At 45.6% G+C, this 15,474-nt stretch overlaps 1 protein-coding gene across 2 annotated transcripts in view; it reads right to left on the minus strand.

Annotated features, from left to right (window-relative positions):
- Positions 1-14,038, minus strand: part of PDHA1 (pyruvate dehydrogenase E1 subunit alpha 1) — a 28,294-nt gene extending 14,256 nt beyond the window's left edge. Inside the window, exons 1-6 of one of the 2 annotated variants that reach the window (XM_088451622.1) lie at positions 13,817-14,038; positions 12,009-12,023; positions 10,953-11,021; positions 10,648-10,821; positions 6,335-6,461; positions 4,214-4,305 (exon numbers count right to left, since the gene is read on the minus strand). In XM_088451622.1, the coding sequence (XP_088307748.1) occupies positions 4,214-4,305; positions 6,335-6,461; positions 10,648-10,821; positions 10,953-11,021; positions 12,009-12,023; positions 13,817-13,879 (540 nt within the window). In that variant the 5' untranslated portion in view covers positions 13,880-14,038. The remainder of the gene's footprint in view (positions 1-4,213; positions 4,306-6,334; positions 6,462-10,647; positions 10,822-10,952; positions 11,022-12,008; positions 12,024-13,816) is intronic. The other variant, XM_088451623.1, reaches the window with a different exon arrangement.
- Positions 14,039-15,474: the final 1,436 nt, after the last annotated feature.

Genomic DNA, 15,474 nt, shown 5'->3' on the forward strand with positions numbered 1-15,474 from the left:
ACGGATCTCTCAAGCAGTACAAGGGGACCAGCCAGCGGCAGCGAACACGACGCAAGAGAAAGGTAGCCAGAGACAGGGCGTCCGTTACACCAACCTGCAGCCAAACCTAACTATATATTCAACTGGCATAGCTGGGAACCCAAAAATAATTAGGGGTCTATTTACTAAGTAGTGTTAGGAGACAGAGTGAAAACTGATAAGGCACCAGCCAATCAGCTCCCAACTGTCATCTCACAGGATGTGTTTGAAAAATTACAGTTGGGAGCTGATTGGCTGGAACCTTATCTTATCTTGTCTCCTAACACTGCTTAGTAAATAGACCCCTTAGCTTTTTTATGGACTGTCCACATGTCTAAGACAGGCTTAAACATTTAAAATAATTTAATCTTCTTTTTTACAGGTATTGCGCCAACACATCATTTATACACGTACATTTTCAAGCGCTTATTTTACAGGTTTTTATTCCAGAGATGTTAATTGAATGAGCTGCTCACTATTATACTTTATTCAGTAGCGCAGAACTTATTTTCTTACTAAAAAAATAATCATTTACTTGCTGGCAGAGGTGGTCACTGTACATTTATTGAAGGGATTAAATTATTCCTCTCAACATTTTAAAGGACCATTTCTGTCCAAAGAAGTGTATAGCAAAATAATAAATTATGCCAATACAATTACCCCATGCTACCGACGTAATTCAGACTAGACTTCAATGATTACCCTATGCTGCCATCACCCACTAAACTGACATACATATGTGTTTAGAGCTGCTATTAGGGCCTGATTCAAACCCGTTCGCTAGGAAGCGTTCACACACAGCCGTCAGCAGCCAAAGTATGCAAATCCCGCAATTGCTAGCAAGACATTAGCACGCCCACTATGTCTTGCCGTGCGATCACGGTATGTATTTAGACGCCCACCAGCCTGACACAAGATTCCTGCTTTCCCTTATTAACATACATCATCTCCAGGAAGTGTATGAAACAAACGGTAACATCGAGTAACATCGGACCCATACGCAGCACTTGTGGCTGACCATACCCTACCGCAAGCACTGCGAGTGCTGCAGTGTGTAATTCAGCCATGTGACGTGTACACTAACGATGAGTCTTAATTATGCAGGCCCCGAAAACGGCATTCAGACGCACAGACATGCCTGCATTCACACCACCACACCCCCGTTACCATCAACCAGCCCGTCACCACCCACAAACGGCACGTCCTGTCACTCATTCTTGCGGTGCGTCTTTGTACAGGGTGCGATCGCTTAGCGATCGCACGGACTGGTTCGCGCATACGCAGATTGCAAACATCAGCAGGCTACGTGCAAACGCAGCCTAACGAATGGCCCTTAGTTCCTTTTTGGACCAAAAGTCCCTGAAGATAATGGTTTTCGTTTAACTGTTCCCCATCCCTGGAGACTGGGATCTGATGAGATTACCAACCAATACAGGATGAGGAAATGTCTGCATTTGTTCAAGTTTTCTGACCTGATCCACCACCTGAGAGATTTGTCTCTGGTGAAAGAATAATGAACTGTGCCGATAATCGATGGTTGGAATGCAACCAACTTCTTAAGCCGTGTACACACTAGACGATAAGTTGGACGATTTGAACGAGAATGTTATCGTTCATCGTGTCCAATATTATCCGGTGTGTACGCGGTGAACGAAAGCGTACACACTGGGTCGTTAAAGATGTCGTTCATCGCTTGAACCTGCAGGCCAACCTGACGATATCGTCAGGTTGTGCTTGTTCAGGGATGAAGGAGGGTGCCGGCACTGAACGATATCGTTCAGTGTGTGTGCTCAATGTCGTTAATGACATTGAGCCCGACACTACAGACGAAACACTAGACTATATCGCTCATGGAGCATATCATCTAGTGTGTACACGGCATTAGAATGTTTAACTGAAACATTCAGGAATGCAGTCCTACATACTGGACTTATTCGAACGAGAACCCCATCTTTCCAAGTAACTTCATTCACCAGAGAACGGGACTTCTGACCTTCAAAATCATCTGAACTAGATTTTGAATGTCTCTGATCTTTTCTATTGGCAAAAAGACCTTGGCTAATAGGGTATTGAAAACAAGGCCTAAAAATGTAATGCACTGGCTTGGAATCATTGCCCGTTGATAACCTTGCTATGGGACTCTATTACTTCCATTGCCCTTAACAGATCTACTTGAAGAGCATCTTTTGAACCTGCTTTGAAGCGCAAATCATCTAAATAGGGAACAATCTTTATTGATTGCTTTGGCTAATCCGAAAGGAAGAGCCCTGATTCGGATAGGTCTTCCCTGGACCGTAAGTCCTAAAGTGCCCTTCCCATATGGGCACGTGAAGGCAGGCAACTTTGATGTTTATAAATGCCAAACACAGGTTTACCTCCATTCCATTTATGACTATTCCTGCAGATTTCATCCTGAATTTGTCTACCTGCAGTCTTGTATTAAGTTCTTCAAATGTAAGATGGGTCTGTGACGCTCATCTTGCTTTTGAACTAAAAATAGGTTTTGGACTGAACAGTCTGCTGCATCTCCTCCTGGCAGTCTGATGGTCAGCCTTACTTCAGTGCGTTACCCTTTTGGTTAAGGATAGGCCTGGGTTCTCCGCTCACTACTCTGACCCTTTCAGTGGGAAGAGAGAGGAGCAGGTGCCATGGATCCAGCCACCCACCTTTCACTAGGCAGTGAGGCCTGGTCTGGATGCACTTCTGCTGCCAGCCAACATCATCTGTAATGGCGGGCAGCTGTGCTTGCATAGAGCGCGCGCCAGACTCCCCCCAGGGCTGCTCTCTCTTTTGTTCCCGCAGGATCACCTGGCTCCCTGAACACTGACACCAGACTGCAACAGCTGAGTGCCCGTTCCTCAACTTAGTTTATGAGTCTACTCTGACCAGTCTCTGTTGTCAGACCTCCCGCTCAGCCTGTGTCAGAGCAGTGGGTCCTGGTCTCCGCGTGCCTCTGCTCTGGAGCATGGCTTCTGTCGCAGGACCGCAACTACTGGGCACCGGCAAAGCCAGACGGTCCCTCCACCCACCTTTTTAGAAGCCACCAAGCGTGTGGACTGCCGGCATCCACCTCCTTGATCTAGCCCTGCACCAGAGCTACACAGCAGCCCTGAGCTATGATTATCAGGCTGCTGGCAAGGTAAGGAGAGAGGGAGGAGAGGAAAAAAGGAAAATAAAAATCCTGGGTATAGGTAAATAGATTAAAAAAATAAATAAATCCTTGATAATCGAGTGAGACCTACTCCTTCAGCACTTAAAGAGGTTGGAGGGGAGAATCTAATATACTAGAAAAAGTTAACCAATAACTTCTAACTCCTCAACACTCACTATACCCCATGATCAAAAAGTGATCCCCAGACTGAGAAAGGAGACCTATACATTTTCCATTTATGAACGAGAGCAGTAAGTTGAAGGCTTGGCGTACAGACATCACATCCCTGTGATGTAGTGAGTAGAAAGGCTTTAGATCACTGAAAGTATAAAATGCTAAACCCAGAATATAAGCATAAGCCAAGCGGCTCCACATGAGACATTTTTACTGCAGTAGCTGCTATAGCCATCTCCCGCACATACTGATTTTGCACAGGGAACACCAAATTGTAGGAAGGCTTCATGGAAAAATGTTAGCTTCATGATCAAGGAGTATACAAGTTAAGGTGCGTATCCACTTGCCGACAATGAAGGACTGAACGATCAAGATATCGTTATCGTTCATTATACTGTGCAGTGACCACACTGAACGATATGTTATTCAGTGCAGACACCCTCCCTCATTCCTTAACATGCTCAGGTTAACTGTCATGTTCGGGCGATGAGCGATGCAGACAACGACCAGCGGGAACGCGCATCGCTGCCGACATTTTTCTGCACGATCAATGAACGATTTTTTCTCATCTAGTGGATACACGCCTTAACTGTTTAAAAGAAAAAACAAATCTCAATCTTTGTGGGGTTGCATTTTTAATATAAGAATCAAACGAACAAAAAGAAACTATGACTGCAATAGTGACAAGTAAATGTATCTTATCTAGTGCCCAGTACAGGTGCAGTTTATACAGGAGATCTGGGGTTTGTGCAAAGGACAATGAAATAGTTTTAATTAAAACGTCTCCTTAGTTATAAAATATCTCGCATGCACATAAGGTTTTCCAGGGCAGTCCCTACTAGCTAATAAAGAAACATCTGCATATATTACCTGTGCTCCCACAATGCCATTTCCACCATAGAAATTTTTGGCGTACATGTGCATAGAACCACCTTTTCCCTTGGCACAACCACCTCTCCTACCTGTTGCAAAAAAAAGAAAAGAAAAGTATAAAAGTTGTACATTATAAATACAGCAAATGAAGCTTTCCCAGTGCACACCAAATAACGTCATCTGAGACATTACAGATGATCCATAAAGTCATAATTCATCACTACTGGTAAATTAGGATACTAACAAGTTGTGATATGTTGATGATGGTGAAGGCCAAGAGGTTATCAAGTAGTGATTGTGTTATTAGCTAGGCCACAAAATGGTCAAATAGAGACATCACTAAAAATTGTCCATGGTTAAGATATACATCAAGCCTTCTAAAGAGTGGAGAAGTGGAGTTGCCCATATCAACCAATCAGCATCTACCTGTCATTTTAATAGAATGCTGATTCACTCTCCACTTTATAACTTTTCAGAGCTTAGTACATCTCCCCCAAGATCATCAATATCACTGATACATGGCTTATTATTATTATATTAACAATATATTAATATTTACATTGGACAAATATAAAAAGAATAAAAATAGTTAGTGCATCTTTAAAAATTCACTTTCTGCAACTCCCTAGTGTGTCATTTAAGATGGGTGACCCGGGAATAGCCCTGAACAACTTTCCCCAAAAATATAACATCTTTTTAAAGTACATGTCAATCATCTTCCCATCACAATCATTACTGTGAAAAAAAAAAATATGTAGCAACAGATAACAGGTTTCTTAGACAATTATTACAATATGAACATTCTGTGTAATGTGAGTTGCAAGTATGTAATGATATCTGCAACATTAAATCTAGCGCATTGATGCATCTGAAGCAAAGATGTATTTATCATCAACTCCGTAAATTGCACCTTGACTATATAGGAGAACAATTTAAGCATTGTAGTTTCGTCATCCATGTAAATAAAAAAAGATTAGCAAAATTTAAATCAATGGGATGTGCTTAACTTGTATCTGAACGCCCTTACTGTATTGCCCTTACACAAGTGTGAGATATGTGCAAATATAATTTGGGTACAAATCCGTAGGACAAATGTGCATTGTGATGTAATATGACTGCTTTTGCACAATTACACTCCTGACCTGATATGTCAGCTAAATTGGTCTCATCTGCGGTTGAAGTTTACACATTACGATGGAAAACGGCAAATATAGGAGTACCTTGCAGAGTACAGATTAGTCTCAAGAGTGCATCTTTACATATAGGGGGGTATCCAATTAGCTCAAAAAAAATTTCGGTAGTAAAAAACTGGGTTTTTTTTCGACAATGTTCGGGTATTTTTCGATTTGTTTTTTTTATCGTGCTATCCAATTAAAACCCATTTATTACGGCCGAAAATTTTCTGTTTTTCTCACGAAAATACATAGAATCCGTGAAAAGTTGCGGACCCTTGTATTTTATCTGCCGCGATCGGGAGAAAAAACACCTTCCCCATAAGTGCCGGCTTCGGGGCTAATTGGATTGCCCAGGGCGAGGTAATTAGCCGCGGCTAATTGGATAGCCCCCTTAAATATAAAAAAGTTATTTTGCTTTGTGGGAGAGGACTAGGTAACTAAGCCATTGTGTGGTGTAGGAAAAACACATTAGGGATGTGGTCCCTGTTTACAGCATTCTTCTCCCAGCTAAAAGACCTCATATTGCCGTATGCTCAGAGATGGTGTAAGCCAGGCATCATCATATACTTATAATGGGACATAAATTACATCAGCCAGTGATACTTTGTCAGAATAGGGCATTTCTATCTGTACTTTGACCAATGTATATAAAGGTGACCCATGTAATAAATATATGACAGTCACCCTCTCATGGTTAACTTAATACATAAGTTAAACTAAACTGAGCAATATTTTGGTGGCAAAAAAAGTTTGTGGGTGAAGAGGATGATCCAAAGTACAAGTAGTTACTCTGTAGTGACAAGTCCACTCTCCCTTTTTATGGTGGATCTTACTAAGCCTGAAAGAGCGACTGTTGGACAACTAGTGCAGGTCCCCTATTTATATGTTGTCGTAAACGAGCTTTATGGGTGGGAATGTGTAAAAGAGATTGTTCATCACATACCTGTGAGCTCTGAGAGGATTTCCTTCACAGACACCCCACGTGTATAGGTATATCCATGAGCTCGGTAAGCTGTAATTAAGTGATCTGTGAGGTTTATGGAAGCCTCTAGACCAACACAGCACGCTTCCTGGAGAGAACATACATGGATGTTTATTTCATTCCGCAGATAGAACACATAGAATACATTTACAGAACTCATATGGACTTGACATAACTAAAACAGTAAACAAATACAAGAGATTGCACATTCTTATACAGGATAACTGATCGCTGTCTGATGCTGACATCAGAGCACATTACATAGAAGACTGTATTGTAGAGCTGGCCTTTCCCAGCTTCTCTCACCTTATGGCTTCCTCTTATATAAAGAAGTTGTATGGCCCATCTGCAACATACCTGCAGGCTTACCTCCTACCACTAACACTCCTGTGGAATGAAGGAGACACTCATATCCTGCACAATGAAATGTGTTTGGTTATATGAATATGTCCATATAGCACAATAGTTAGCGTGTACACCTAACACTGGGGTTACTTGGTTAGTTACCGAGCAGGAATCTATCCGTGAGGAGTGTGTATTTTCTATGGTGCGAGTTTCCTCCTGTTGCTCTAGGTTCCTCCCAAAGACATACAGTCAGGATAATTGGCTTCTCTGTGTGATAGGGAATATAATCCATATAAAATAATTCATCAGTCATTGTCCCCTATTCCCCTTTCAGACAGTCCTTAATCTTACCTAGCTCCTTGACGTACCCTGCTGAGTCTTAGATTTCATAAACTCTAACTTAATAAGCCCCACCATGTTTAGTGTTCCCGCTAGGCTGTTTTAGCTAAATCAGCCTGCGGGTGCCATCCCCATCCGCGGGCCTCAGTGTCCCGCGGGTGGGGAAAACTGCGGTATAGCGACCACCGGCGGTGAATAAATGCCGGGCGCATAGCCCGGCATCTACTCACAGAGAAGGGAGAGCTTGGGGGCAGCCCGGCATTCCCGGGCACGCTCGCTCCCAAGAGTGATAAAAGTGGGCACACCTAAATACACACACCCTTTTCTCATGGCCACACCCCTATTCAGACGCATGCTTAGTGCCCTTTCTCTGGGTCCAGCGCCCTGCCTCGCGCCGAACCTAGAGTGAATACTAATGTTATTTCCGTAAGTATGTCCCTGGGATGTTATCAGGCCAACTAGCATATTGGGATTGACTGAATACTCAACTGAAACGCCGGCAATGGCATCCTAAATTTCCCCAATTTTGCCCCAAATCGTTTATATTAATTTGCAGTCATATAGGGGTGGTATTAAAATATGCAATTTAGGGGCTATACAGTTTGTACAGTATAGGAGCGCACTAATCACAGGCAGTGCTGCATATTGAATACTAAAGTTAACAGCATCCGGGACCTGTAAATATTGTTGTATTTTCAGTTACAATTTTATATAGAGAAAGTATGGGGTGAAGGTGGAGGGATGCAGGCTATGTAAAAATGGGAGCACGTAACACAAGTATCCAAAGTATTCAATAACATCATACTGCAATTGAAATAAGTTATATGTGATCAAACCCTGTCACATAGAGCACCAGTGCTGTGTGATTTACAAGGCACTGCACTTTTACAGCTGCTTTACAAACACTATTAAAACTAGTACGAGCAATAGCGAGAGAAGTGACCGTATGGCACCAGCATTACTGTACTACTTCTACATGTCACACTAGCAAGTCATCAGCTGCTGGGGCACTGATTTATCCTGCCAGCAGGAAAACCACTGACACATCTTGTAGCACTTCTGTCCCCGTTTCTGTACAGAAATCTCATGTGACACCACCCTAGCCAGAGCCTTAACTAGACTTTTTGGTGCCCTGTGCCATAAAGAGCATTGGCGCGCCCCCCCACCCGCCTATTTTTTAAATAGGGACATAAAACGTGCACCAAAAAAAAGGGCCATGGCCTCATGGGGAAGGGCCAGGGAAGAGATGGGGGAGGCCAGGAGATGCTGGGGATAAAATACGAGGAAGTTACAAGTGAGAATGATAATAAACAGAAATTTGACAGGCCCAAACAGCACCCCCTGCCCTGTGCCATGGCACTGTTAGCAACACCCTAGTTACGTCCCTGCTTATGGGAGAAATGCCATAAACGAGCCTACAATTGCTGTGTTAAAACCATTTGGTCATGAATAGTGCCTTCCATCCACATGTACTGCTAACAATGGGAGAATTAAACCATGACAAGAATACCTAGTATATTGTATTCTGAAACATCACAGCCCCTCATTTAGAGATAGGAATAAATCCAGCTGGCAGGTGCATTATTGCACTTAGGCAAAACCAGACTGAGCCACAGGAGGAGTCAGTTTATTATGTGTGAATGGATGTAGAGTTGGGAAAGGTGAATGTCCTAAATCAATTATAAGACACAGTCTTACAATACCCAATATTAATGTGCTACAGCCAAAACCAGTCAATGTTTCCTGCATGCAAATTAAATTGCATTTGCTCCCCTAACACTAAATTTGCACCATTCAGCTGGATTTGCTAACTGTAAATAAAGCCCATGCAGGGGCTCATGCATGACAAATGCTTATCCCTGACTTGCACCTCATTGCGCCTAGGGAGAATAAACAGGGGACTTAAGGGATGTGAAAGCCTAGGCCAAGTACAGTAAAGATGTGTCATGTAATTGCTCTGTACTTAGAGATACACAGAGCTGTACATGTACCTGTCAGGAGGCTACCTATTGAGGGTGTTCTACCCCTGGAGCAAAGATTCAGGATGATGATGATGAGCACAGGCTGTTGCAGCGTGTAAATTCAGCAGAGCCGTAACTGGACATGGGGGAGACACTAGGATGGGAGGGCATTGAGATGGAATAGCACTGGGCTGGGGGGACTGGAATACTGACCTGGTTTTCCAGTAGATAACATGCTTGGCCCCGCACTTCAGCTCCAGCACCACATCACGTACAACCACAGCAGCCTCCAGTCCTGAGCAAGCCAAGCCCTTCTGCAGTGCTCTGGGAGCCCGGGCCTTGCTCACAGGCCCCATCCACATGGCTCGGCGCTGGCCAGTCGCTACTAAGTTCCAAAGAGTGAAGTAGTGAACTGGCAGCAGCTCTGGCTCGCGAGAGGACAGTCTCTTCTCGCGATGTCAGCTGGGAGCTCCTCTGTGGTGAGGCCACTGACAGGCACCGATGGGCTGCCTGTTATACAAGAAGGGTGATATGCTAAGGCGGCCCCACATCCCGTCGGCAACTTGCCCAGAGTCACATAAAGAGGGAGGCTGCGGCTACTGTCCTAATTAGAGCTGGGCGCTGCGCATCGCACTGTAAGCAGCGGGCGCCCAGTGCCAGCAGAGAGAAAGATTGAGGTGGGCAGCTGGTGTTCTCCGCCCTCACTGCTATGCGCTCTGTGCGGTCGCACCAGCTACACCACCCTAGCTACGGCCCTGATCCTAGCTTTAGATAAATGAAAAAAACAATTAACAAATAAATTGGAACAGCTTGAAAACAAACTATGGGCTGATAATACCCAAATCCTCTTCTCTGTGTTGTATGAAAATACATAGGAATCCTCACAATGTTTCAGTATAATCAGACTACACACACTACATCCAAAATCACCATATTTAGTTACGCAGGCTGGAACAATGTGCAACTTATCACACAGGGATGATCAACCCATTCCGTACAGTCCAAATAACGCTTATGATCTATAGCTCAGCAATAGGGAATCGGTATGAAATACCGCCGTCCCTCTGGCCGGCAGTTTGAATCCCGTCCGCGGCAGGCCGACAGAAGCAGAGATCCCGGCAGTGGAAATCCCGATCGTCCATAGGCAAGTAAAAGCTAACCTAACCCTCCTTAGGTGTGCCTAACCCTAACCTCCCCCACAAGTGCCTAACCCTAACCCCCCCCCCTTCCCCGCTGCCTAAACCCGTCCCCCCCGGGGGTACCTAACCCTAACCCTGCCTCCCCCTAGCCTAACCTAACCCTCCCGGGTGGGTGCCTAGCCCTAAGTCCCCCCCGGGTGCCCTAAACCTAACCCTCCCCCCTGCGGCTGTCCGCTTGCGGCGCCCGGCGCCTGTCTCCCGGCGTCGGGAAAATGACGGCCGTCTAGATATAGACGCCTGTCATTTAACCCTCGCCGGGATAAAGCAGTCGGGAAGTCGGGATTAAGACAGCCGGTTTCCCGATTGCATCCCCAGCAATAGAGCTACAACTAGTTATTATATGGTACATTTGTACCTGGTACTCTATGTCGCTATTTTACTAGTGTACAAATGAACATGTAAATAACACCTTCAAATTACAGCACCTTACCTGACCGTCATACAGATGACAGAATCCACGGATAATCTTTTGCTTGTACAGCTGATCGGATTTCAGTTCCATGCGCCGAATGGTCTGCATTGTCCTGTAATACTGCAGCCCCTGCTCACGGGTTAGAACGGCTGTGGTTGGTGGGGCCTCTTCCAGCTTGTGCACATCACACTTCTAGTAATAAGCAGTAGAAAAAACAATAATTATAATACTACTACTACTACTACTACTACTACTACAGGGGGAGGCTGGATAACAATATTGGGTTAGTATTTACTGGAGATTTAAGATAATAAAAGTCTTACCTTGATGTCAAAAGTTGCTTCTGATGCAAAGTCTGCATAGTTTCGGGAGGCCACCATAACACGGACGGCCTTAAAGAAAGAAATATGTATAGATCACATTACATCTGAGGAATGCAGATAATACAGTATTCACTAAATGAATACAGACACAAATTTCACAGATTGAAAACCATGAGTGACTGGAAAGTAATGTGTGGCATGTGTTATGTACCAGCAGCCATTAATGGAGTCCCACTACTGCAGCAGCGGTGAGGTGAATTAACACAAATTGTTATTTTTATGTAGGTTTGTTTTAAACCCATTTTCCTCTGTTTTCTACACCACAGGGTAATCTGCTCAGAGTGTACTTAATGTTCATGAGAAAGCATCTGTCCAGCACTGTTTCCCACACAATGACACATAAAGCTTGGAAAGTGGAGACTTACACTGTGGGCTGAAACTATGACTGAAAGCTAGAAAGCGTATAAGGAACACTGATAGCAGGAGCCAAATGTTCCTGTGGGTCCCAGAAGTATACAAGTTGTTTGACTATGAAGTTTTGCACAATTCCCAGGTGGAATATACCTTGAGGTTTCGGATCCCATCACAACCACACCACCCATGAGAATAAATTGTCTGCCGTCACCTCAGTTTTGTTCATTACACAAAATGCCAATGTACAAATAGTGTGGAATGGCATTACGCAGAATGGTGATGCAAAAGTGGAAGATGAAGTTTGTATTGCCGGATATTTTGTACCTCTGCAAAAAAGAGCAAAAATGTGCTCATCTCTAGCAATTCCTGCTTTCCTGATCTTATGCCACCTGAACTCCAGGGACATCACTCATGGATACCAATACTAGCATGGAGTGGCTATAAGCTGCCCAGACCATCCACCTGATAAAGTTTAGAGAACTTACCTAATATTGGTTATAAAAAGATCAATATAATTATTTATCAATGTAAAATGGGCAAAAGAAAGGGCAACAAACAAGTAGTAAGCTTGGTGCAATGCAGTAAAAATAAAAATGAACACAACTGACAAATATATTATGAAGAACTAAGGTATAGCCTTACCTCACTAGCAGCCCCCTTTACCAGCAGGAAGCCCAAGACATAAAAAAAATAAAAAAAACATATCTCACCAAAGGGAATGGCTAAGAAGTGTCCGTCCTGTTCTCTCATTTAAACTGCGCCCTTTGCCAACACTGGAGTCAGTCATACATAGGTTTGTGCTTAAATTCACCTTGGCAACACCATCAAAATCTTTAATTATTACATTATCTAAAGTTGTTTGGATATTTTGAGCACTGACTTTATCCATGACATCACAAATTAAAAGAATGACGCAGTTTAAACAATGTAAGACAAGACACTTTTTGTCGCAGATGTCCAGCCCCCTGCATCCCCTTCAGTTACAGCTAGTGCCCTGCGTCCCTCTCTTATGGGCAGTTCCCTGCATCCCCTTCAGTTACTGAGCCCTGCGTCCCTCTTATGGGCAGTCCTTTGCACCCCTCCAGTCACCACAAGCCACCAGTTCCCCCTCCATCTTAGAGAGTCCCCTGCGTCCTCATCAGTCAGTCAGTGTTTTGCTTCCCATTCAGTCACCACCAATGTCCTGTGCCTTCCCTTCTGCCACCGCCAGTCCCTGTGTCCCCTGCCTTCCCTTCTGCCACCGCCAGTCCCCTGCCCTCCCTCCTGCCACCGCCAGTCCCCTGCCCTCCTTTCTGCCACTGCCAGTCCCCTGCCCTCCCTTCTGCCGCCAGTCCCCTGCCCTCCCTTCTGCCACCGCCAGTCCCCTGCCCTCCCTTCTGCCACCGCCAGTCCCCTGCCCTCCCTTCTGCCACTGCCAGGACCCTGCCCTCCCTTCTGCCACTGCCAGGCCCCTGCCCTCCCTTCTGCCATTGCCGTGTCCCCTGCCTTCCCTTCTGCCACCACCTGTCCCCTGCCCTCCCTTCTGCCACCGCCAGTCCCCTGCCTTCCCTTCTGCCACTGCCAGGTCCCTTCCCTCCCTTCTGCCACTGCAGTATCCCCTGCCTTCCCTTCTGCCACTGCCAGACCCCTGCGCTCATCCTTCTACCACTGCCAGCCACCTGCGCTCCCCTTCTGCCACCGCCAGGGCCCTGCCTTCTCATCTGACACCACCAGCCCCTTCGTTCCCCTCGCCTTCCCTTCTGCCACTGCCAGCCCCCTGCGCTCACCCTTTTACCACCGCCAGACCCCTGCGCTCACCTTCTGCCACTGCCAGACCCCTGCGCTCACCCTTCTACCACCACCAGCCAGCTGCGCGCCCCTTCTGTCACCGCCAGCTACCTGCGCTCCCCTTCTGCCACCTGTCAGCCTCCTGTCCTCCCCTTCTGCCACTGCCAGCCCCCTGTATACATTTCCATCAAGGCAAGTCGACCGCATCCCATATGGTAACCTCCAGTCCCCTTCTGTCATGGCCAGCACCCTATGTGCCTTTCTATCACTGCCAGTCACCTGCATCACATTCTGTTATGACAAGTCCCACATATTCCCTTCCATCTAGGCCAGTCCAAAGTGTTCCCGTCTATCACAGCCAGTCTACGGCGTTCCCTTCAGTCAGTCCCATGTATACCCTACTCTCACTGCAAGTTCCCTGCGTGCCCTAGTGTCACCCTCTGTCCCAACCAGTCCTCTACATTCCATTCTGTCACCACCAATCCCCTGCTACTATCATGGGCAGCACCGTGTGCCCTTCTATGTATGCCAGTCCCGTGTACCATTCCGTATCTGCCAGTACACAGAATCTTTTTGTATGTCAGTGTCACTTTCTGTCTTGTGCTGCAGCAGTCAGATCCACACCCACATAAGTCTTGTGTGTAAGTGGCTGATGCCTGCAGCAGCCGGGAACATGTACTCACGGTGACAGGTTTCTGGGCCGAGCCCTGCAGCACACGGGACAGTAATGACAGCATCTTTTGCATGGGCGGCCGGTCTCAGGAGGATCCGGGTCACACTCTGAGCCGACAAGCAAATCAGTGACACCGACGACCTCAAACCTGAACAGCCGCCTGTAACCTTCCAACAAAAAGGGCCTACCCCTCCTCACTAGCGGGCGCGTTCTTGTCGTCATGTAACACACCTACAACGTCCTGGGCACGGCGCAGCCATCTTTGATGTGGGCAATGGGCCTCAATTTTAAGTTTCAAGTTAACGAAAGGTTGCAGATTGGTTATTACCCTTGCAAAGGATTTGGGCACCAGATAAGATGGGGATAGAGCAATTTTTACCAATTTGTATAAGTGAATGTAGTCTTTCAGGAGTGAAACTTGTTTGGGCAAGTTACAATGGAAATGCAAAGAGAAAGGACCTTGTCTGACATAGAGTGTCATATAGTTTTTTTTAATAGTTGTTAGTTACACATACTAATGATACTAGCGAAACCTGATTTCCAGCTAAAGCTAAACATACATTTTTGACTGGTTTAGTGCTTTCCTCGCTTATTATGATTTATAGGGTGGCCCCTTAAGATTTGAAAATGACAACTAATTACATCTAATTGTTCTAAGGGGAGAAAGTGGCTCCTGTGCCACCTACTTCATACTTGCCAGCTGTTGAAAAAGCATTTCAGGGAGATTGTGAAAGCAACACCTATGAGCGCGGCAGTAAGGTGAACGTGCACTGCTACAGCTGAGGGGCATGTCATAACATTTATATACTTCCAAATATAAATGAGTCCCAAAACAGTAAGATCTATTTATTGATACTTTTCAGGACTTGCCCATGTATTCTGTTTTACAAGGGGGTCAATATAAGTGGTCAAGAGAAACCTTATATGAAAATGCGTGTAACCATAGGGATCATTGGGGGAGATCTATTATAGAGACACTTATCGTGCCGCTATAACGCTTCTTGCTTCGCCTTTTTACCAATGCGAAGCAGGAAGCGCTAACGATAAGATGTATTAACATCTCATTGGCCGGATCGGAGGAGTGAAAATTCCCCCCTCCGGCGATCCCTGCTAGAGCCCACAGCACGTCAGCCTAGTGGTGATGCGCTGTTCTCACTCCCGGCCGGCTCCACTGAGCATGCACAGGATCCTGCAAGCATCGCAAGATCCCGAGTGCAGCCCCGAAGTCAGGAGCCACCGCAGCAGGGACAGAGCTGTCCCTGCTGTGGGATAGGGCATCGCCAAGCTGCAGCTGTCGATATCGATAGCTGCAGCTGGTGGAAACGGTGAAGCAAACTGACCGTTCTTACATTGCCCAGGCTATCGGCGCCCCTGTCAATTACCGCCCAGCCCCCCATTAATACATGGGGGAGAAGCGGTATCAGCCCACATAATGTGCGCTGATACCACTTCAACGTTTCATACATCTCCCCCATTGTGTCTTATAACCAATGCAGGGAAATGACAATGATTATACCATTTGAATGTATATATCTCTGATTTTAAGTATATAACAGCAACATGAGGGTAAGGTGCAATCAGGGAGATTGCTGAACTCTTCAGGGAGTTTGCTACTATTTAGGTTTATGTGGGTATAAGGGACCCATCTTTGTGGATTTCTCCAATCGA

The sequence above is a fragment of the Taudactylus pleione genome, unplaced genomic scaffold, assembly GCF_031769625.1.
Source record: "Taudactylus pleione unplaced genomic scaffold, aTauple2 ptg000026l, whole genome shotgun sequence".
NCBI classification, from domain to species: Eukaryota; Metazoa; Chordata; class Amphibia; order Anura; family Myobatrachidae; genus Taudactylus; species Taudactylus pleione.